Source organism: Lampetra fluviatilis, chromosome 23 (assembly GCF_964198595.1).
Source record: "Lampetra fluviatilis chromosome 23, kcLamFluv1.1, whole genome shotgun sequence".
Lineage (NCBI taxonomy): Eukaryota > Metazoa > Chordata > Hyperoartia > Petromyzontiformes > Petromyzontidae > Lampetra > Lampetra fluviatilis.
The window spans coordinates 4991935-5016694 of NC_136297.1; the positions used below are offsets into that span (position 1 = coordinate 4991935).

The following is a 24760-nucleotide window of genomic DNA, read 5'->3' on the forward strand; positions in this document are numbered from 1 at the left end:
TCAGTACTGTGTGTGTGTACTGTGTGTGTACCATGTCAGCACTGTGTGTGTACTGTCAGCACTGTGTGTGTACTGTGTGTGTACTGTGTGTGTTTACTGTGTGTACTGTATATGTACTGTGTGTGTACTGTGTCAGTACTGTGTGTACTGTGTGTGTACTGTGTGTGTACTGTGTCAGTACTGTGTGTGTACTGTGTGTGTACTATGTGTACTGTGTGTGTGTACTGTGTGTGTACTATGTGTGTGTACTGTGTCAGTACTGTGTGTGTACTGTGTGTGTAGTGTCAGTAATGTGTGTGTACTATGTGTACTGTGTGTGTGTACTGTATGTGTGTACTGTGTGTGTGTGTACTGTGTGTGTGTACTGTGTCAGTACTGTGTGTGTACTGTGTGTGTGTGTACTGTGCACAGGAGGTCGTGGGTTCATCCCGACCCTGACGCCTGCTGCTGTATATTTGAAGCCCGCATATTGATCTCTTACCGTGGTAGCCTGGATTTTTCTCCGCGTCCTCCGGTTTTTTCCCCCTCTACATTTAGAAACGTGGGCTTCGAGTATTTAAGTGCTATAAATGTCAACGTTATGAGCCAATTCGTTGAGCTATCATTTGTGGACAGGTCGCTTCTAAAAAAAAGAGCTTTCTATCGCTCAATGGGCCTTACCTGATAAAAAAAATACATAAGTAGTTGATTTAAAAAAACAAATCGTGTCGTAGCCTTATGCGCACTATTTTTTTTTATATTAGAAGACATCTACCGCATAAAGCGAGGGAACCCTTTGCAGATGTGCCGTTGTATTCACTGCATCGGGTCTCGAGTGCTTTTTATCCGCTTAGGCGTCACACTCTTTGAGTGTCAGTCACTCGAAAGTTACGAACGGTCGACACTGTGTCTTCATTACGCTGATATTTAGCACCCTGCACCACACAACTCAGCACAGCTGTACAAACCTTCCCTAAGCCTAGCTTACGAATATCGGGGCGGTTCCAATGTGCGATGTATGTCGTTACAAGCGTAGAGTCGCCTGCATCTGCGTCAAATTGCGGTTCTCAAATCCCTTCCACGACGTTATATAATAAGTTGACATCGACCACAGCTCGGTCGACGTCAAATGCCGACATGGACTCAAGAGTTCGAGAATCGGAGCCAAAGTTGGCCGGCAACTCAGCCCCGGTCATCAATCATCAGCTCAGCATGGTCGATACAATTAGTACCATTCAGTGGGATTCTAGATTTGAAGCTTTCGTGACTGCAAGGATTCATATTCTTAGGTTTTTTCGGTGAAGTCACGTAGGTAAAAACATTAAAATTAATAAAAGTAAAATAAAATAAAAATCACGACGTTTCGGAGGCAACTTGTGAAGCTTGTGTTGCCTCCGAAACGTCGTGATTTTTTTAATTTTATTTTACTTTTATTAATTTGAATGTTTTTACCAACGTGACTTTACCGAAAAAACCTAAGAATATTCAGTGGGATGTCAACTCAACGGTGGCCATCCTATAGAATGGACTGGCGGTCACCCGGCCAGGGATTGTGGAATTTCCACCACTTGCTCATGAGATGCGCCCCCCCCTTCCCATTTGATTCTAATTATTAATCGTAGTGATCATGTCCACAAGTCTGTCAATCAGCTGTTTCTCCACGCTGTTGTTGAAGTGTGTCCGTACTGCACCACGCTGATTCAGCGCGGCTTGGTGAAGTTTCAGGTTTCAGTTTCATTTATTAGTGGGGGTGTGTGGGAGTGGAGCGGGGGGGGTGTCCGTCACCGGTTCGGGTAGCACTCGCCACTGACGTTTAAAAGCCGTGGTCGGGAATCGAACTGTGGGCGTTTGGTTCACCCGGCAGGGCATGCGAAATGCACGACCTCCACGCGACATTAAAACTTACACGCAGTGCCGGATTATCCTCGTAGCACAAGTAGCTACTACACATGTAGCAGCTACATATGTAGTAGCTACACATGTAGTAGCTACATATGTAGTAGCTACATATGTAGTAGCTACTACACGTGTAGTAGCTTCACATGTAGTAGCTACACGTGTAGTAGCTACAACACTTGTAGTAGCTACTACACATGTAGTAGCTACTACACATGTAGTAGCTACGGGCCCCGCACTTTCTGGGGCCCCGCGCTAAATGCTTTCAAGCTATCAATTCCGGTTCGGTGATTCTGCACTTGCTCTATTACTATAGTACTATACCGCCTGCAACTTTTATGAACGACTAGGTGTTTAAGGTTAGCGATTTGTCGTATTATCCGGCTGTATAGAAAATGAAAAAATACAATTACTTTACTGTGTTTTAATATTTACGTGTTTGTGTTGTTTTATTTAAGGCCCCTTTATAACGCAACGCTACAGGCCCCGCACTAGCTTTTTCCGGCACTGGCTACACACGTACTTAGGATATTAACCACACATCATAGAGATGCAATGATTCCTACGGAAGGAACCCTCAGGTCTCATCCCACACAGAACTCCTCTCGTGTCATCCATTACAGAACATTCCTCCCTTAGCAAAACGCGCATTAATCACAACAATAACTACGATACAACCAGACCTTGTTGTCGTTGTTGTTAATAGACGCCACGAATATGTAGAATACTCACACGCACGCGCGCCACGCGTTAGCAGGAGGCGAATTCACCGTCGATTCACCTTGACTGCGTTTTAAAGTCGAATACGCCACAGGCCGAACAATCGTTCAAGTAAATTTGCGGAGAAGCGTCGTAACCGTGACAGTAATCGCCGTCTTTTCCGGATTATAAGACGCTCCGGAAATTAAGACGCACCTCACCCCCACCCTCCGACCACCCCTCCCCTCCAAAAACTTGTGCCCGGTATCATTCGCTCATTAAATAATCATCAGACGAATGCGGGTTTCACACTTACCGGTTTATAAGACGCACGCGCGGGCAAAAGTGCTGCGTCTTACAATCCGTAGAATTTGGATATCGTCAAGGATTAACTTACATCAACAATGTACAATACGGCACTGCACTTAGAACATCACCACGTATAGCAAAAGTCAAGAATACGTAACTTATCGTCAATTTATCGTCGTGTTCAATTAAAGAGGTCTTGAATTAAATTTTGATTTAAAGCTTTCGTGACTGCAGGGATTCATATTCTTGGTTCTTTCGGTAAAGTCACGTGTTGCAGTCGAAACGTCGTGAGAATTTTTATTGTTTAATATTATTTTATTATTTCCCTTCTACGTGACTTTACCGAAAGAACCAAGAATATAGGTCTTGTATTAGTTTCATTAGTCTGGCCCTTAAAGAGTTGCCTGACTACCTTCAACCGCATGGGATAGACCGGCCCCCGTCATAGGAACGTGGAATGGTTTCGCCAATTCGCTCAGGGGCGTTCGTTTCTCGTTTTGAGTTGAGTCTGCTTTCGATTGTTTCCAATCACCACGATCACTTTAAGTCGCCACCATCGGCACTGGTCGGATATTCAACCGTGTGGGCAGCTGCCTCTCGCAATGCCACTCGCAAAGCAGATCGGTATGATAATTGTTTTTTTTACCCTTCTCTCTGGCAACAAAACTGACACCTTTTTTACAAGGAGTCATGTTTGCATAGACCACAATACCTGCAGCCATAATGCAAAAAAAAACATAACTCTGATAATGTATGCACTGTCCTTTAAGTTGATTGGTCCACACCCGAGACAGCTTTCCTTAGAGCCTAGTCTCACATGGGTTGGACCAGATGACGCCAAAAGGCGCACAACTCAAAGACAATGCACCATCAGAGTATGAGAGCTCGGGGTAAGCATTTACAGATCGCTGGTCGACGGATTCCCCAAAAGCGCCACCATCGTCGCTGATGTTGAAAGTGTGAATGCAATTTTACGACACAATTTCTATTATTAAGCTTGTTTTTTTTAAATATGTAATTGTCGAATGCTGTGATGCTGTCCACCGGCCGAATCTCCCTTTAAAAACATTAGCTTCTTAGCTTAAAGGGCTTGACTCGGAAAATACAGTAATAGGTTTTTACCCTTTCAACTGGTACAAAAACTGACACCTTTATACAAGGCATCATGTTTGCAATAACCACAACACAAGCAGTCAAAATGAAAACAAAAAGAAACAACTCTGATAACGATAATGATATGCACTGTCCTTGAAGTTGATTGGTCCACACCTGAGACAGCTTTTCTTAGAGCCCAGTCTCCATTGGTGTTGGACCAGATGACGCCAAAAGGCGTACAACTCAAAAACAGTGCACTATCAAAGTATTGAGAGCTCGGGGTAAGCATTTACACTATGAGACCTCCTTTACCAGTGGCAAAATATAGTAATAGGTTTTTACCCTTTCAACTGGTACAAAAACTGACACCTTTATACAAGGCATCATGTTTGCAATAACCACAACACAAGCAGTCAAAATGCAAACAAAAAGAAACAACTCTGATGATGATGCCTTGTATAAAGGTGTCAGTTTTTGTACCAGTTGAAAGGGTAAAAACCTAGTACTATATTTCGCCACTGGTAAAGGAGGTATCATCGTATAAATCGGAAAATACACTCAAGATTCTGACATTGGGCACGCGACGATTAATCGATGTCTACAGTTGACGTGGGTTTCGGTGCGAAGCATCAATTCAGCATCGCTGTCAACCCCTTGTCAGTGCCCCTAGCTTATTGCAGACCAATTCAGACCGTGTTGGTCACCCCGTGCCCCTTGATAAATCTCAACGCTCATCCTGCAAAATCCCATCACAAGGGAGATGCACAAACACGTAGACACATTTTTTTTTTGCATTGTATTAAAACGGCTGGACCTGAAAACTCGATTTCCCTGGACAAAAATTACGGGGTGAACCGAATGGGTTGACAGGTATGCTGTCCTTATCACTATCCCTAGCCCTATCCCTGTCAACCCCTTATCAATGTTTTACCATATTACAGACCAATTCAGACATTATTGGTCACCCCCGTGTCACCTTATAAATCTCAACGTTCATCCTACAAAGTCCCATCACAAGGGAGAAACACAAACACAAAACACTGATTTGTGCCCGAGGATACGGGCTAAACCGTACGAGTTGGCAGCTATGATTCAGGTACGTGCAGTATTAAGTACAGTATGTGAGAATTGAAGATTAGCTAAAAAACATTTTTTTTTATTAACTCCGCGAATGTCACACGTGCCACGAAGAAGGGGCCAATGCCCGAAACGTCGTGTATGATATATTTATTTATTTTCACGTTAAAGGCCACACGCACAAAACACGCACGGGTGTTGCCGACCAACGCGTCGAATTATTCGATATCGAACTCGTCGATGCGAGTGGACAGTGGATGACGTTGCACGGCCGATAATCGATCACTCGGATTATGATAACCACGATTGTCAAGGCCGTCGTTGAATAGTTGTGCATGCATCGACACCGGCTAAGGAGGCATGCAAATGGTTACATCGAATCGTGACGATTATTACATCGAATCGTGGCGATTAATCGATGTGGGGGTGGGGGGGGTATGAAACGTGAAAAAAAATCGTCTTGATCAGTGACTAAGTCACTTTAATAACAATATATAACTCACACACACACGGTATATTCACATGGATATAGCGATTGAATGGATGTCATTTTCTCCCAACTCTCATCATCATCATCATCAGAACGTCCGACTCGCAAATCCTTCATGAGGAGGGTCGCGAAATTGAGTACCAGTTTGTGGGAAGACGAAGGCGTGTTTTTATTTTTATTTTTTGTCATATACTGTTTAGAGACAGACGGAGGGACTCGGCCCCGGCCACTGAAATGTGGAATTTCAATCGTGGCTGGAAATATAACGCCACGAAAACATACCCCGATTTTTGGTTTTAACATGATTAGCTCCTTACAACATTGGAACCTCATTTGCCAGTAAAAAATATGATAATTGTTTTTTTACCCTTCTATCTGGCAACAAAACTGAGAAAACAAAGGTGTCAGTTTTGTTTCCAGATAGAAGGGTAAAAAAACAATGATCGTGATTAGATCCTCTTGATTGTCACGGCTGACAAGTCATCAACACACCGAAACCTACGCCCTAAGATCTCTCTCTCTATTGCTACTGAAGCCGTGGCCAGCAGACCTTATACATTGGCCATCTAAACTAAACAATTGTTACCTTTTGATTTAAAGCTTTCGTGACTGCACGGATTCGTAGTCTTGGTTCTTTCGGTAAAGTCACGTAAAAGGGAAATAATACAATCATAAAAAATAAAAAATATTAAATTCTCACGACGTTTCGACTGCAACACAAGCAATCATCATCAGGTGTGAAATCCACAGCAAATGTTCTTGCTTTGGGTTTTCACACCTGATGATGATTGCTTGTGTTGCAGTCGAAACGTCGTGAGAATTTTATTGTTTCATATTTTTTATTTTATTTTATTGTTTCCCTTTTACGTGACTTTACCGAAAGAACCAAGAACATAAACAATTGTTTTTAATGTTATCGGGTAAGTCCCACTGAGCTATACAGCTCTTTTGTTTGTTGTTGTTGTTGCAAAAACGACCTGACCACAAGTGACAGCGCAACGAAGTGGCTTATGTGGAAATGTATAGCAGCCAAAAACTCTAAAACGCGTGATGTTGATTCTAAATGTGGACGGGAACCCCACAGGGCCTGGAGAAAAACCCACGCGACCACGGGGAGAACATGCAAACTCCAAATATACAGCAGCAGGCGTCAGGGTTAGGGATCGAACCCAGGTGCCCTCCTGTATATCAGGCGAGGTAGTTAACTTCTCGCCACCGAGGCACCTGAACTACAGTGCTACTGCCATCACACTCGAGGGTAGAAATCATCATCAGTTGGCTCTGGGAACTCACAAGCAATGCCGTCACCGTAACGAACATTCGTCAACCAAAAACTCAACGACCATTATTATTCGTTACGAGAAACCAGTCCGCGGACATTTGTAACAAAAAACAAAGTTCATTAAATGCACCTCGAATATGTATACCTCCGCGGCGAATCGTAACCTGTTAAATCAATATAATTCCACCTTTAGCAGAGTCACTCTCATCTTCTTGGTTCTTTCGGTAAAGTTACGTAGAAGGGAAGTAATAAAATAATAAAAATAAAACATAATAGAATAATTCTCACGACGTTTCGGCTACAACGCAAGCAGCCGTCTTCAGGTGAAGAATGAGAGTCACTCTCGCCGCCACTCGCCGTCTCCGAACGAAAACGGCCGTTGCAACTTCGGCTGCATCATCTTCATCATCTTCACCACCACCACCGAATCACGAAGCCAGTGTTAGTGGCCAGGCAAAAGCCGGCTGGAGGCTGGATGGATGGATGCCCGTCAGCCATACGGGTTGCTGCTATAATACATCGCCGTAGCGTCCGCAAGCACGGATAGAAAGCTGGCCATTTGTGGCTGCTGCTGCTGCTGCTGTTGAGGCAGTGATTCCTGTTGCTGCTGCTGTTGCTGCTGTTGTTGCTGTTGCTGGTGATGCATTAGTCCACCCTTGGCAAATCCACCGACGTCTTGCTGCTGTAGATATTGACTCATGAGTCCGCCGTCACCGTTTGAACCCACAGACGTGACGATCACCAGCCCCTCGCCATCACCACGACCACCACCGTCGTCGTTGTCATCGTTCACTCCGTCCACAGCCTCGTCACGTCCCACCGCCGCAGCCTCCCTCTCCTCCTCCCCCTCCTCCTCCACGTCGCTGTACAAACGCCGCGGGTCGGGAGGAGGAGACGGCTCGCCTACCTCGTGGCTGCGAGACATTGGCTGGAAACCGCTGGCGGTCTGCTGCTGCTGATGATGATGATTGCCGTGTTGATGGTGCTGATGATGGAAGTTGTGCTGCTGCTGATGCTGCTGCTGGTGGTGGTGGTACATCTGGCTGTAGTACAGAGGTAGGACGTGGTGGAGGTGGTTGCTGCTGCTGCTGCTGTTCGTGGTGGTGGTGTTGTTGTTGTTGTGGTGGTGGTGGGCGAGCGGCTCGCTGGACATTTTAGCCGCAACGCTTCGACTATCTTCACCAGACTCGTCCACCTCCCGAAAGTGGTGGACAATCGTGGTCGACCTCCTCAGGTCGGCGGCGTATCCCAGAGGAGTCGATCCGTTCTGCACCATCTGTTGCTCCTGCTGCGGATGCTGATTGTGAAGTTGCTGCTGCTGCTGGAGATGGTGGTGCTGCTGCTGCTGTTGTTGTTGCTGCTGTTGTTGTTGCTGTTGGAGGAGTAGGTGGTGGTGGTGGTGCGACGGGTACGTGCCCACGACGTGCGGACTCATCGCCTCGTCCTCCGCACCTCCTTCGCCCGACGCATTCGCCACCAGGAAGGGGCCCTGAACGACCTCCTGCGTCATGGGCGACGACTGCGCAAAGGTCGGGGCGTCGGTGTCGCCGAGGACGTCCAGCGGAGACATTTCCGGCGTCGGGAGCCCGAACGCGGCATCACTCACCAGGCTCTGCTGCTGCTGCTGGTGATGATGGTGATGATGATGTTGTTGATGTTGTTGTTGATGGTGGTGGTGGTGGCTCTGCAAGAGCTGCTGCTGTTGCTGGTGATGAGGAAGGTTGTTGTGATGATGTCCTTGAAGGTGCGGCTGATGTTGGTAGTGCTGCTGCTGCTGTTGATGGTGGTGGTGCTGTTGATGATGATGATGGTGGTAGAGTTGGTGGTAGTGATTTTGAAAATGTCCCCCGGCGACAACGCTCAGGTCTCTAAGCGCCGTTTCGGGCGGGCGGCAAACAACGTGAACCGGATCCACCCCGGACAGCAGAGGATGATGCTGATGCTGCTGCTGATGCTGCTGCAACTGCTGATGATGGTGTTGCTGATGTTGATGATGCAATTGCTGCTGCTGCTGTTGAGACAACTCTTGGTGATGCTGCTGCTGATGTTGCTGGTGGTGGTGATGGTGATGGAGCAGAAGACCCGAGTCCACCCGTTTGCCCAGCCTCTTGAGCTGCTTGCGCCTGCGAGGCCTGTACTTGTAGTTGGGGTGGTCCTGCATGTGTTGGACTCGCAGGCGCTCAGCTTCCTCTACGAAGGGCCTCTTCTCCAAGTGACTCAGAGCCTTCCAGGACTTGCCTGCAAAGATAAAGAGAGTCAAACAAAAGACAAAGACCCCGCCTACCCCACCTCCGTATAGCTTTAACAGACTGTTGGGGAAAGTGCTGTTAGCGAGCACCTATGAAGGCCGGAACATTCAGACGCTGTCTTTCCGACAGCCCTGTTCTTCACCTGAGGACGGCTGCTTGCGTTGTGGCCGAAGCGTCGTGAGAATTGTATTTTATTATGTTTTATTTTTATTATTTTATTATTATTTCCCTTCTACGTGACTTGCCGAAAGAACCAAGAAGATGAATCCCTGCAGTCACGAACGCTTTAAATCGAAATTTAAGGCCGGAACAGTTACACGGGAGGGTGGGTGGGCCAGCACCACGCCCGACCGCCTTTGTCTCCCCAGTGGCGATATTTTTTATTTTACTTTACACCGCACCAAATACTCACTTGAGGCCGAGTCGACCTAGGGGAGGCCCAGGACCGGTTCAGAAAATCGTCACTTGGTGTTGACCGTGAGCGGGAATCGAACTCGGGTCGCCGGGTTCGTAGCGCAGCGTAGCGCTACCCGCTACAAAGATCCCCCATGTAGCCTTAACAGACTGTAGGGGCAAGTGCTGTTAGCGAGCACCTATGAAGGCCGGAACGGTACACGAGGGGGTGGGTGGCCAACACCACGCCCGACCGCCTTTGTCTCCATAGTGGCGATGTTTACACACCGCACCAGGTACTCATTTGAGGCTGAGTCGACCTAGGGGAGGCCCAGGACCGGTTCAGATAATTGTCACTGTTGGTGTTGGCCGTGAGCGGGAATCGAACTCGGGTCGCCAGGTTCGTAGCGCAGTGTAGCGCTACCCACTACACTACCGCGACCACCCACACCAACACCACCACCAACACCACTACCACCACCACCGTGTCGTCTTTGTGCCAGGGATCAGCAAACAAAGTAACAAGGAGAGCAGATATTGCCGCGCGCGTTCGAATTCGGCAAATGCAGCTAGCTCGCCCTAGTTAACGATGCGTATGCATTATCCACAATTATAATAATGCAACCAAAAAACTACATATAGCGTTAGATGTTATTGTTAAGGAGCGGTCGTGGCTACACGCACGCTCTGTCATTCGGGGTTGACGGGTCGAGGTTGCCATACCCTGGCCTGGCTCGCCAACAGAATGCAGTCGGGCAAAGCGTCGTGACCGATGTCATCATCCGTCCCTTTTCTGTACGGCATCGAGTGTTGCCCCCTCGCATTGCGCCGGTTTGTTTCCTACCCCGGCCGGGTGCTCCGGTCTCCTCCCGCGTGTAGCAGGGACGAACATTTCGCTCGTCAATCTTGATCTGAAGCTTTCGTGACTGCAAGAATCCATAGTCTTTGGTTTTTTACTCTTTAGTTCTTTCGGTAAAGTCACGTATAAAGAGAAAATAATGAATTAAATACTAGCATACGACGTTTCGATTGCAACACAAGCAATCGTCATCAGGTATAAATGAAATAGAAACACAAATCTAGTATACTTAGAAATGTAATGTAATACAACAGAGAGTCGGATAACATAACAGTCAACACCCTACCTGGTTGATTACGTTCTTCCTGAGAATGCTAAATTTGAGAGAGAGAGATAAAACACAGAACCAGAGACATATAGACAGTAGAGGCAGATATCACAGAGATACATAGAGAGAGAGACACGTGGTTTTTGTCGGTGAAGTCACGTAGGTTTAAAATAAAATAAATCACGACGTTTCGATTGCAACACAAGCAATCATCATCAGGTGGGAAAACCACAGGAAGAAGTCTTTTTTTTCCGCTCGTCGTTGATTATAGTGCGCTGCTACTGCTATTGTTAATCCTGCTGTTATGGATTGCCTTATGCAGTTCGCGAAAGATGATCGGTTTAGCGATGTGTGTTGTGTGTGTCGCTATTGTCAACTTTTGACCACATTTGTTGAGAAAACTGTTACGTTGTTTAGATAGCATTGTTTTAGTAAGTTTTAGAGGGGCTTGGTTTGGCCCGATTTTTTTTTATTTTGTATAGATTTATACTTAAAATTTTGACCTGTATTGTATTATGATTGTTATTGGGATCAAACATCGAAATGGAATTTTTTGCACTTTTTGCACGCAGCATGGACGGGTTGTGCTTTTTCTATAGGATGTTATTGTTTACTACACACGTGATGTTCAGATTTGTGTACAATTACTTTTATGTGCATCTTGTAATTGTATTGTTTGTTGCGGTTGAACCCAAATCAAGAGCCAAATGGCTCACAGGGTAAATCCTAATACATTAAACTGAAAAATAATAAATGAAACTGAAACTGGACACATCCTGTGGCAAAATATAGTAATGGGTTTTTACCCTTTCATCTGGTACTATATTTTTCCACTGGTAAAGGAGGTCTCATAGTGTAAATGCTTAAACCCGAGCTCTCAATACTCTGATAGTGCGCTGTTTTTGAGTTGTACGCCTTTTGGCGTCATCTGGTCAGGCACTCATTCGGGCGAAGCCGAGTTGATTGCGATACACATTCTATACAAAGACACAGGCAAAGAGCCCCCGTGTAGCCTGGGGCAGACTGTTGGGGCAAGTGCTGTTAGTGAGCACCTATATACACACACACGCGTGCGCGTCTCGCGTGACAATGACCTTGCTAAGAGCAGCTCCATTGTCGCACGTAGTGCAATTGGACACTCGCTGTCGAATTGGAGGCGGTTCAAGTCGCAAATTACGCCGGCGTCGTTAACTAATGACACCTATTGTTTTGTTCCAATCGAGGTAAAGGTAAACATTTCCCGCATACACGTCTGTGTATCCGTGCGGATCTGTGAGTGTGTTTAGAGATATCACGCGATGTGTGTTTATGGAATGGGAGCGGTGGCGCAGTGGTTAGCGCACCTCGCTACGGACCCGGCCCTTGTATGACACACGGCAGTTGTGTATAGTACGGAGTCTGGAATACAAAGACAAAGATCCAACGTATAGTCTTAACAGACTGTAAGGACAAGTGCTGTTAGCGTGCGTGCATACACCACGGTATATGACCCGAGTTCGATTCCCGCTCACGGCCAACACCGGTGACGATTGTCTGAACCGGTCCTGGGCCTCCCCTAGGTCGACTCAGCTTCAAATGAGTACCTGGTGCGGTGCGTGTAAACATCGCCATTGGGGAGACAAAGGCGGCCGGGCGTGGTGCTGGCCACCCACCCCCTCGTGTGCCGTGCCGGCCTGCATAGGTGCTACTCGTTAACAGCACTTGCCCCTACAGTATGTTAAAGCTACAGCGGGGATCTTTGTCTTTGTATATGCGTAAAGACATATGTGCATACGTCTTTGCAATAACATTCATTTGGAATAACATTTAAGTGTTTATCGTGATTTGTTACGTATTTAGTTACCGGTCACGAGTATATGTGTATATATATATTGTGTGTGTATATATGTGAACACAAAAAGACAAAGATCCCCCGTATAGACTTTAACAGACTGTTGGGGCAAGTGCTGTTAGCGAGCATCACCTAGGAAGGCCGGCACGGCACACGAGCGGGCGCGTGGCAAGCAACCACGCACGGCCGCCTTTGTCTCCCCAGTGGCGATGTTCACACACCGCGTCAGGCAATCATTCGGGCGAAGCCGAGTTGATCGCGATACACATTCTATGCAAAGACACATGCAAAGAGCCCCCGTGTAGCCTGGGGCAGACTGTTGGGGCAAGTGCTGTTAGTTCCTATGATCACTGTTTCATTTCTTTTATGGCTTTATTTTGGTGATTTTTAAAACAAATTTCGGTTTGGCCATGTTTGTTTGTTGTAGTACAGAGTTAGACTGATGGCCTTAATCTAAGTTGTCTTGTGGTTGTTGTTGTTGTTGTTGTTTGACTTGCATCCCGCTGGGATTTTTGCACACAGCGTTGGTGTACGGTGCTTTTTATGAAATATTTTGCTGTCTTTTCTTGGATTTTCTGTTTGCACTCAGTCACATATTCACTTTAAGATGTTTTCTTGTTCATGTTTTTGTTTTTTTGTTTGTTGCGGTTGCACCCGATTCAAGAGCCGAATGGCTCACAGGGCTATATACCTAATAAATGAAAAAATGAAATAAATGAAAACTAGTGAGCACCTATATATATACACACACACACGCGTGCGCGTGTCACGTGACAATGACCTTGCTAAGAGCAGCTCCATTGTCGTACGTAGTGCAACTGGACACTCGCAGTCGAATTGGAGGCGGTTCAAGTCGCAAATTACGCCGGCGTCGTTAACTAATGACACCTATTGTTTTGTTCCCATCGAGGTAAAGGTAAACAATACACGTCTGTGTATCCGTGCGGATCTGTGAGTGTGTTTGGAGATATCACGCGATGTGTGTTTATGGAATGGGAGCGGTGGCGCAGTGGTGAGCGCACCTCGCTACGGACCCGGGCCCTCCTGAGTTGAGTTCGATTGCTGGCCACGGCTTAACTACCGACCCTTCGTGATGATTGTCCGCACCCCGTTCGAGGTGGGCTGAGCCATAAGCGATGTGAATGTAAACATCAGCACTGGGGATACAAAGGCGGTCGAGCGCGGCGTTGTTCCGGGCTCAACAGGTGCTCGCTAACAGCACTTGCCCCCAGCAGGATGTGTGGGCTACACGGGGCATCTTTGTCTTTGTGCGATATTGTATTGCCCTCGGAACACAACGCACACTCCAGTAGTGTAGAATACAATATACCATTATGGACTCTGGTATACAAAGACAAAGATCCCACGTGTAGCCTTAACAGACTGTAGGGACAAGTGCTGTGAGCGTGCGCGTATACACCACGGGATATGACCCGGGTTCGATTCCCGCTCACGGCCAACACCGGTGACGATTGTCTGAACCGGTCTTGGGCCTCCCCTAGGTCGACTCAGCTTCAAATGGGTAGCTGGTGCGATGTATAATCATCGCCACTTGGGAGACAAAGGCGGCCGGGCGTGGTGCTGGCCACCCACCCCCTCGTGTGCCGTGCCGGCCTTCATAGGTGCTACTCGTTAACAGCACTTGCCCCTACAGTCTGTTAAGGCTACAGTGGGGATCTTTGTCTTTGTATATGCGTAAAGACATATGTGCGTACGTCTTAGGTATAACATTAATTTGGAATAACATGTAAGTGTTTATCGTGATTTGTTACGTATTTCATTACCGGTCACGAGAGTGTATGTGTATATATATATTGTGTGTGTGTAAATATATGTGAACACAAAAATACAAAGATCCCCCGTATAGACTTTAACAGACTGTTGGGGCAAGTGCTGTTAGCGAGTATCACCTATGAAGGCCGGCACGGCACACGAGGGGGTGGGTGGCCAACATCACGCCCAGGCCGCCTTTGTTTCCCAAGTGGCGATGTTCACACAATCCACCAGGTACTAAGTTTAGTCTGAGTCAACCTAGGGAACGCCCATGACCGGTTCAGATAATATAATCGTCACTGGGTGTTGGCCGTGAGCGTGAATCGAATTCGGGTCGCCGGATTCGTAGCGCAGCGTAGCGCTAACCGCTACCCCACCGCTCCTCACCATACAGAAGCACACGCGTGTGCAGTGGGTACAAATGTGCACTCACAAGTTCCTGCACAAACATACACGCGCGGCTATCAGTATCCACATCTATCCACTGCTGGATGAAGGCCCCCCTCGCGCCCTCCCCCCGCTATCAGCAGGTGTCAATGCACCACCGCGTATGGAGGGTCAGGTACATGCGAACAGAACCCGCAGGGTAAAAGCCAGAACAAGGCGTGGGAGGAGGAGGGGGGGGGGTAAGGGTCAGTTTTAAAGAGGTGAGTCTTCAAGACAATTCTAGATTTGAAGCTTTCGTGACTGCAAGGATTCATACTCTTAGTTCTTTCGGTAAAGTCACGTAGGTAAAAAATGAAATTAAAATTAATACAAATAAAACAATAAAAATCACGACGTTTTCGGAGGCAACACAAACTTCCGTCTTCAGGTGAAACCGTCACAGCAAAATATCTGTACCTTATATAGTGGTTAAGGGGGGAGGAGCCAGGAAGGGCAACGGGGGAGGAGGAGTTTTGAAGTGGTCAATTACTGATTTTGTTATACTGCTGGGTGGGTAAATGAATTAGATACGATTAAGCCGCTCTTTGTTATGCTGTTTGTGCGCAAGTCTTCAAGACAAGACTGGCATGGAGCTAACGATGTCTGATTTAATCTCATTATAGCGAAAGCGAAGAGCTACGTCTGGATGTCTACGGATGAAAACAATAGTTATGTATTTATATCCTCCAGATTCCCATGCATTTCCTTGGATTTTTCCTCCAGATTTGTACCGACTTGAAACGCGTTTGTGTGTGTGTTTTTCAAAAAACAGTTTTCTCTCCGGATTTCCTCTCGAATTTCTAAGACCATTGTTTTTTTTTGTTCGTGTTCCACTCTCGCTCCAGATTCTCCTAAGACCATCTCCACCAATACCGTCCCGATATCTCGCACGTTTTAAAAAGAGACGTACATTCATGTTTCAGCTGACACCAGTGACGGTCTGCCTTCATACACCCGCAGAGCAAATGACGCTCTCAAACTCCCCATTTTGCTACGGAGTTGTTCCACCATCACACGGCTACCTACAAACGATCGCGCGTTCGAGTAACACCTCCGCGTTCTTGTCGGATCACAAACCACCCAGCAGTATAACAAAAGCAGTAATTGACCACTTCACAACTCCTCCTCCCCCCTTAACCACTATATAAGCTACAGATATTTTGCTGTGACGGTTTCACCCGAAGACGGAAGCTTGTGTTGCCTCCGAAACGTCGTGATTTTTATTGTTTTATTTTTATTAATTTTAATTTCATTTTTTACCTACGTGACTTTACCGAAAAAACTAAGAGTATCAATCCCCCCCAACCCTTTTGCGTTGTTTCGCAAATACGTCGCCGTCGCTTTATTAACCCCGCCACCCGATTTGCGTGGCCTCAAACCCCCCCGCCCCTGCCCCACACTCACGTCGCTCACATCATCGTCCGTCCTTCCTCGTTACCCGTCGTCTCTCAGCCCTTCACCACCACCGCCCTAGGCCGCGCTTCGATTGACGATGTCTCGATATACGTCGTCGTCGTCGCACCGTTTTAGGAAACGCATCCACGACGTTAACCGGGGCGTTACTGGAGCAGTTCCCACCACAACCCACCGAGCTGATGGTGTTTAAAAAGGGTCGAGATGTTTCACTGGTATTTTACGAACAACCGCTGCTGTACGCAAACTGGCGGTCAATCTGGCAACCCCGTGCCTGGCATCTCCCCCGTCCACCGTTCAAAAATGATCGCGAGAAATTTCGACGGGGGGGGAGGGGGGTGGGGTGGCACGTGCCTCCCCCCCCCCCAATGATCCGATCGAAATCCCTAATTTCGATCGGATCATTGGGGTTTATTCGTAATAAATCGGCATTTTGCGACCCCCATTGCCACTGTGTAGTATATTATTACGTGCCAGGGACTCTATGAGATGATGGGACAATAGTCTGAGTCCATAATTGGAAATAAGTAACGGCAAAGCAGTGATAAGCGACTCAGAGAATTGTGCGCAGTCGCGTATGCAGTCCACGACTTCTCTGAAGGCATTCACCTTCAGCGAGCGCGATGTCGATCACACAACGCAGTTCGAATTCGACCCTCGATCGATGGCTGCGCCATCGCCGCACACGCGTCGAATAAAAAGCAAGGGACAAGTCCTTACTTACTAACAACTCCTTACTTACTAACAACTCATCAATCATTTTTCATTGCTGGAGGGGTTGCCCCCCCCCTACCTGCAAATCCTGGCTCCACCATTGTACGGGACCCTTCTTTAATTTTTTTTTTTTGCCAGGAACAAGTTGATGATGATGATAAACAAAAATCGGCTTTAGCCCGCTCGCGGCAAGATTACAGGAGGTGTTTGGATGTCCATACACCAAACAGGCACCAATCATCACAAGGCTCAATCGAGTGTGCATTAACCACGAATGCTCGTGGTAAAAGGTTAAAAGAACAAGCGTGCTTTGATAATCATGTACGCATTGTCCTTGTAACACACGATGGGGTTTTTGTTGTTGAATGAATGGGGGTACTACTGGACAGGTTGGAGACACGCTGTGGAAGAACATGCGTACAGCGTGTATATATGAAGGTTTATTACTGAAGGCTACAAGGAGACTGTCTGGAGCTGAACGGGAGTGTTTTTAGATGATACGGAAAAACGATTACAAATTAAACTAAAATAACGTTCCGAAACAAGACTAGAGGTTTCAATCAGTGCACGTTACCCACAATGCCGTGTGGATATTGATAGACAATCAGCGCACGTTACCCACAATGCCGTGTGGATATTGATAGACAATCAGCGCACGTTACCCACAATGCCGTGTGGATATTGATAGACAATCAGCGCACGTTACCCACAATGCCGTGTGGATATTGATAGACAATCAGCGCACGTTACCCATGTGGAGATTAATAGACAATCAGTTCACGTTACCCATAATGCCGTGCGGACATTGATAGACAATCAGTGCACGTTACCCACAATGCCGTGCGGACATTAATAGACAACCAGTGCACGTTACCCACAATGCCGTGCGGACATTAATAGACAACCAGTGCACGTTACCCACAATGCCGTGCGGACATTAATATACAACCAGTGCACGTTACCCATAATGCCGTGTGGAGATTAACAGGCGTTCACGTACAATGTGGAACGAAAGCTGGACAGAGAGAGGAGAGAGAGGAGAGAGAGGCTGATATGAGCTACCCGTCGGAGGCCGTCGGACTGCGAGAAGGGCTGCGTGCAGAACGAGAGTGGGCGACAGAGTGGGCGACAAAGTGGGCGACAGAGTGGGCGAGAGAGTGGGCGACAAAGTGGGCGACAGAGTGGGCGACAAAGTGGGCGACAGAGTGGGCGACAAAGTGGGCGACAAAGTGGGCGACAGAGTGGGCGACAGAGTGGGCGACAGAGTGGGCGACAGAGTGGGCGACAAAGTGGGCGACAGAGTGGGCGACAAAGTGGGCGACAAAGTGGGCGACAAAGTGGGCGACAGAGTGGGCGACAAAGTGGGCGACAGAGTGGGCGACAAAGTGGGCGACAAAGTGGGCGACAGAGTGGGCGACAGAGTGGGCGACAGAGTGGGCGACAAAGTGGGCGACAAAGTGGGCGACAGAGTGGGCGACAAAGTGGGCGACAGAGTGGGCGACAGAGTGGGCGACAAAGTGGGCGACAGAGTGGGCGACAAAGTGGGCGACAGAGTGGGCGACAGAGTGGGCGACAAAGTGGGCGACAGAGTGGGCGACAAAGTGGGCGACAAAGTGGGCGACAGAGTGGGCGACAGAGTGGGCGACAGAGTGGGCGACAGAGTGGGCGACAGAGTGGGCGACAAAGTGGGCGACAGAGTGGGCGACAAAGTGGGCGACAGAGTGGGCGACAGAGTGGGCGACAGAGTGGGCGACAAAGTGGGCGACAAAGTGGGCGACAGAGTGGGCGACAGAGTGGGCGACAGAGTGGGCGACAGAGTGGGCGACAAAGTGGGCGACAAAGTGGGCGACAGAGTGGGCGACAAAGTGGGCGACAAAGTGGGCGACAGAGTGGGCGACAGAGTGGGCGACAGAGTGGGCGACAGAGTGGGCGACAAAGTGGGCGACAGAGTGGGCGACAGAGTGGGCGACAGAGTGGGCGACAGAGTGGGCGACAGAGTGGGCGACAGAGTGGGCGAGAGAGTGGGCGAGAGAGTGGGCGACAGAGTGGGCGACAGAGTGGGCGACAGAGTGGGCGACAGAGTGGGCGACAGAGTGGGCGACAGAGTGGGCGACAAAGTGGGCGACAGAGTGGGCGACAGAGTGGGCGACAGAGTGGGCGACAGAGTGGGCGACAGAGTGGGCGACAGAGTGGGCGACAAAGTGGGCGACAGAGTGGGCGACAGAGTGGGCGACAGAGTGGGCGAGAGAGTGGGCGACAGAGTGGGCGAGAGAGTGGGCGAGAGAGTGGGCGACAGAGTGGGCGACAGAGTGGGCGAGAGAGTGGGCGAGAGAGTGGGCGACAGAGTGGGCGACAGAGTGGGCGACAGAGTGGGCGACAGAGTGAGCGACAGAGTGGGCGACAGAGTGGGCGAGAGAGTGGGCGACAGAGTGGGCGAGAGAGTGAGCGACAGAGTGGGCGACAGAGTGGGCGAGAGAGTGGGCGAGAGAGTGGGCGACAGAGTGGGCGACAGAGTGGGCGACAGAGTGGGCGAGAGAGTGAGCGACAGAGTGGGCGAGAGAGTGGGCGAGAGAGTGGGCGACAGAGTGAGCGAGAGAGTGGGCGACAGAGTGAGCGACAGAGTGGGCGAGAGAGTGGGCGACAGAGTGGGCGACAGAGTGGGCGAGAGAGTGGGCGACAGAGTGGGCGACAGAGTGAGCGACAGAGTGGGCGAGAGAGTGGGCGACAGAGTGGGCGACAGAGTGGGCGACAGAGTGGGCGAGAGAGTGAGCGAGAGAGTGGGCGACAGAGTGGGCGACAGAGTGGGCGACAGAGTGGGCGAGAGAGTGAGCGAGAGAGTGGGCGACAGAGTGGGCGACAGAGTGAGCGAGAGAGTGGGCGACAGAGTGAGCGACAGAGTGGGCGAGAGAGTGGGCGACAGAGTGGGCGACAGAGTGGGCGACAGAGTGAGCGACAGAGTGGGCGAGAGAGTGGGCGACAGAGTGGGCGACAGAGTGGGCGAGAGAGTGGGCGAGAGAGTGGGCGACAGAGTGGGCGACAGAGTGGGCGAGAGAGTGGGCGACAGAGTGGGCGACAGAGTGGGCGAGAGAGTGGGCGACAGAGTGGGCGAGAGAGTGGGCGAGAGAGTGGGCGAGAGAGTGGGCGACAGAGTGGGCGACAGAGTGGGCGAGAGAGTGGGCGAGAGAGTGGGCGACAGAGTGGGCGACAGAGTGGGCGACAGAGTGGGCGACAGAGTGAGCGACAGAGTGGGCGACAGAGTGGGCGACAGAGTGGGCGAGAGAGTGGGCGACAGAGTGGGCGAGAGAGTGAGCGACAGAGTGGGCGACAGAGTGGGCGAGAGAGTGGGCGAGAGAGTGGGCGACAGAGTGGGCGACAGAGTGGGCGAGAGAGTGGGCGACAGAGTGGGCGAGAGAGTGGGCGACAGAGTGAGCGACAGAGTGGGCGAGAGAGTGGGCGACAGAGTGGGCGACAGAGTGGGCGAGAGAGTGGGCGAGAGAGTGGGCGAGAGAGTGGGCGACAGAGTGAGCGACAGAGTGGGCGACAGAGTGGGCGAGAGAGTGGGCGAGAGAGTGGGCGACAGAGTGGGCGACAGAGTGGGCGACAGAGTGGGCGAGAGAGTGGGCGACAGAGTGGGCGACAGAGTGGGCGAGAGAGTGGGCGAGAGAGTGGGCGACAGAGTGAGCGACAGAGTGAGCGAGAGAGTGAGCGAGAGAGTGGGCGACAGAGTGGGCGACAGAGTGGGCGACAGAGTGGGCGACAGAGTGAGCGACAGAGTGGGCGACAGAGTGGGCGACAGAGTGAGCGACAGAGTGAGCGAGAGAGTGAGCGAGAGAGTGGGCGACAGAGTGGGCGACAGAGTGGGCGACAGAGTGGGCGACAGAGTGAGCGACAGAGTGGGCGAGAGAGTGGGCGACAGAGTGGGCGACAGAGTGGGCGAGAGGTGGGGGTTTTACGTAAAGCAAAGTTATAAAAAAAAAAGTACGAAATGATGAACGAAGCAAAGTGCCGACTACACCGAGCATCTTCTTGTTTCCACTGATCGTAAAGAAAAAGAGAGAGAGGAGAGAGCGCACGCACAGAAAAGAGCGGCGCGAGACGCGCGTTGGGAATTCCAGCGGGGAAGCCGCGTGCACGTTAAAGACTTCCACGTTGAATTTGAAACAAAAGTTGGTGCGCTTGGGCGTGAGGGCACGGCGTGGCGATGATGGCGATGACGACGATGATGGTGACGGCGGCGGTCGATGAGACGAGGCTGGTGATGGAATGAGAGCTACGGGTGGTGCGGGAGGGAGGTAGGGAGGGAGGGGCGTTTGTGGGAGATGGAGCAATGATATTGCTGCTTTCGCGGGGACCTGTGAGGTCGCTTCGCGATGGCATGTGGGTGGACCTTCATCCAGCAGTGGACGAGGCATTTCTAATCGCTGTGACGTCAATGTTTCACTCCGCGTGTTGGAGACAAAGGCGGCCGCGGCGAAGTGGGTAACGGCCACACCACCCCCTCTCGTGCGCCATGGCGGACTTCATAGGTGCTGCTGCTACTCGCTAACAGCACTTGCCCCAACAGTCTGTTGTAGGCTACACGGGGAATCTTTGTCTTTGTCTCCTTCACAGGCGCTGCTGCTACTCGCTAACAGCACTTGCCCCAACAGTCTGTTGTAGGCTACACGGGGTATCTTTGTCTTTGTCTCCTTCACAGGCGCTGCTGCTACTCGCTAACAGCACTTGCCCCAACAGTCTGTTGTAGGCTACACGGGGGATCTTTGTCTTTGTCTCGTTCACAGGTGCTGTTGCTACTCGCTAACAGCACTTGCCCCAACAGTCTGTTGTAGGCTACACAGGGGATCTTTGTCTTTGTCTCCTTCACAGGCGCTGCTGCTACTCGCTAACAGCACTTGCCCCAACAGTCTGTTGTAGGCTACACAGGGGATCTTTGTCTTTGTCTCCTTCATAGGTGCTGCTGCTACTCGCTAACAGCACTTGCCCCAACAGTCTAAAGGCTACACGGGGGATCTTTGTCTTTGTCTCCTTCATAGGTGCTGCTGCTACTCGCTAACAGCACTTTCCCCAACAGTCTGTTGTAGGCTACACAGGGGATCTTTGTCTCTGTCTTCTTCATAGGTGCTGCTGCTACTCGCTGACAGCACTTGCCCCAACAGTCTGTTGTAGGCTACACGGGGGATCTTTGTCTTTGTCTCCTTCATATGTGCTGCTGCTACTTGCTGACAGCACTTGCCCCAACATTCTGTTAAAAACATATTTCTTGCTGTGGCTGTCCTACCTGATGACGGAGGCTTGTGTTGCTTCCGAAACGTCGTGATTTAATTTAGTTATTTTAATGTTATTTATTTATAATTATTCACCTACGCGACTTTACCGAAAGAACCAAAGAGTATGGATCCTTGCAGTCACGAAAAGTTCAAATCTAGAATGAGTCTGTTAAAGGCTACACGGGGGATCTTTGTCTCTGTCTCCTTCATAGGTTCTGCTGCTACTCGCTAACAGCACTTGCCCCAGAGGTCGCAAACGGGTTTTGATTTCTTACCCGTACCCGTACCCGTACCCGGCCGCACCAGGGTCGCAAATGGGTACCCGTACCCGGCCGGGTACGGGTACCCGTTCCCTACCCGTTCCCTACCCGAAATGAGTGACAAACGGTTACTCACCGGTGACTCACGGCCTACCCGTACCCGTACCCGGCCGCACCAGGGTCGCAAACGGGTACCCGTACCCGGCCGGGTACAGGTAGCCCTTACCCGGCCGGGTACGGGTAGCCGGGTATCGGGTAGGGTACGGGTATCGGGTAGCCGGTTGCGACCTCTGACTTGCCCCAACAGTCTGTTAAAGGCTGTCCTGGCTGGACTTGTTTACCTCTACCAATGAAGCAGCATCAGCATCAGCAGCAGCATCAGAATATTGACACGATTGATTCATTTAGCGTCGCTCTCCTTCGACGAATGAGACCACCGCAAGATTGGTGAACGTCGCCACTTGTGAGTGGAGCAAGACGCCGAGGAGAGTTTTTTTTTGTTCGTGCTTTGGCCCCCGGTTAGTGAAGAGAGCCGCGTTGAGCATGTGTGCCGAGGTTAACGGGCAGGAGTTCAGCATACTCATAAGGATATCTGCTCCGGGCTGTCTCTGGTGTACGACGATCCACGTTTACAACGTTTTACCGAGTGAGGCCCACTGAGCTTTGTGGAGCTTATATTCTTAAGTTTTTTCGGTAAAGTCACGTAGGTAAAAAAATAATAGATCACTATTATTTATTATTCTATTATTTTCTACCCACGTGACTTTACCGAGAGAACCAAAAAATACAAAGAGTTCACTGCTTTAGCCCACCGGCGTGTTGAAGAGTGAATCCATTTCGAAAAGACACACATGAACAAATTTCCCTTTTATATATACAGTATAGGTTATTGTTGTTACCATCATTATATTATTGGGGATCTTTCGGTAAAGTCACGTAGAAGGTAAACAATAAAATAATAAAAATATAAAACAATTACATTCTCACGATATTGTTTTATATTTTTATTATTTTATTGTTTCCTTTCTACGTGACTTTACCAAAAAAAACCTAAGAATATGAATCCTTGCAGTCACGAAAGCTTCAAATCTAGAACTTTGTGAAGCTATTTTATCAGAAGCGGCCTGGCCACAAATAATAGCCCGATGAAGTGTAAATGTACCGTAGCCAAGCACACTAAACGCGTGGTGCTCATACGAAATGTGGAGGGAAAACCGGAGGAATCGGGGAAAAAAAAACCACGCGACCACGGGGGGCGAGAGAGAAAGAGAGAGACACGCAAACTCCAAATATACAGCAGCAGGCGTCAGGGTCGGGATCGAACCGTCGACCTCCTGTGTACCGGGCGAGGTCGTTAACATCTCACCGCCCCTTCTCTTGCACGCGCGGTCTTACACGGGGAGGGGGTGGTGGGGAAACGCGAATTGTGTCCCTGCGAGCGAATAACCGTGGTCTAAACGGAAGCGATGGAAAGTTATTGAGCAATAAATGTAAATATATCCAATGCACGTCTTCCCCCCCCCCCCACCCCCTTTCACGTCGTTTCGCAAATACATATTCACTTTCTGAATGCAACGACCAGATTTGCGTCGTTGATGCGATACAGGAGGATGTGGAGCGGGGCGGACTTAACTGGTTACAGAGCGGCGTCAAGATCGGCCTCTGTGGAGGAGGAGGCGGCTCGTGAAGGACGCTGCATGGACAGTTGGAGCGACGCTCACAACAACAAAATGAGTCCGTCACGGATTGAGTTTAGTCCGTCACAGATTGAGTTTAGTCCGTCACGGATTGAGTTTAGTCCATCACGGATGGATGCGCACTGATCAAGCATAACGCCATCCCTTGGGAACAACAACAACAACAACGTGCAGTGTTTTAAGTTTGCTGCGTACGGATGTTTATCCTGTTTGTTGATCAAGCGGTTGTCAATGAATATTCCTGGTACGCAAACAAAATATACAAACCACCTCGGATATTTGCCAGGTGACATAAGTCCATTGTACACCGAGCAATTTTAAATCGTGGACTGTGCATGGGGTAGCCGTTGAATACTTTGACGAAGAACATGAAGACCAAGCAGAGCTCAAGATGGATACAAGCAACGGTGAAGTTGCAAGCAACTCGCTGGCTCGCTTGCTACTCACGGATCCGGATGAGGAATCTCTTTGATTCAAGCGGAGATTGAGCTCTTTGTGAATAGCCCGGTAAACGAGCGGTTTGCAATCTCGGGGCGAAACTTCGGACAAATTTGTCAGTCAAAAAAAAATGATTGCTTGCTTTTCAATAATCGTTTTGTTTTTGTTGCTAACGAAACCAGATTCTGGTGGGTGAGGGGCAGATTTAGACCCCCGTGATAGCCCACGGGGAACTCGGCTTCATATCTAAAAACTGAAATAGATCAACCAAAACCCATGAATGAGTCAATTCATTTGGTGTTCTTTTCAGCGACAGCAACAACAACAACAACAACAAAACTCCCA

At 49.4% G+C, this 24760-nt stretch overlaps 1 protein-coding gene across 1 annotated transcript in view; it reads right to left on the reverse strand.

Moving 5' to 3' along the window:
* The window catches only part of LOC144940847 (uncharacterized), a 38840-nt gene that overhangs the window by 9079 nt on the left and 5001 nt on the right, over positions 1-24760 (reverse strand). The window contains exon 2 of the mRNA XM_078867338.1: positions 7555-9065. Coding sequence (XP_078723464.1) covers positions 7555-9065 — 1511 coding nt within the window. The remainder of the gene's footprint in view (positions 1-7554; positions 9066-24760) is intronic.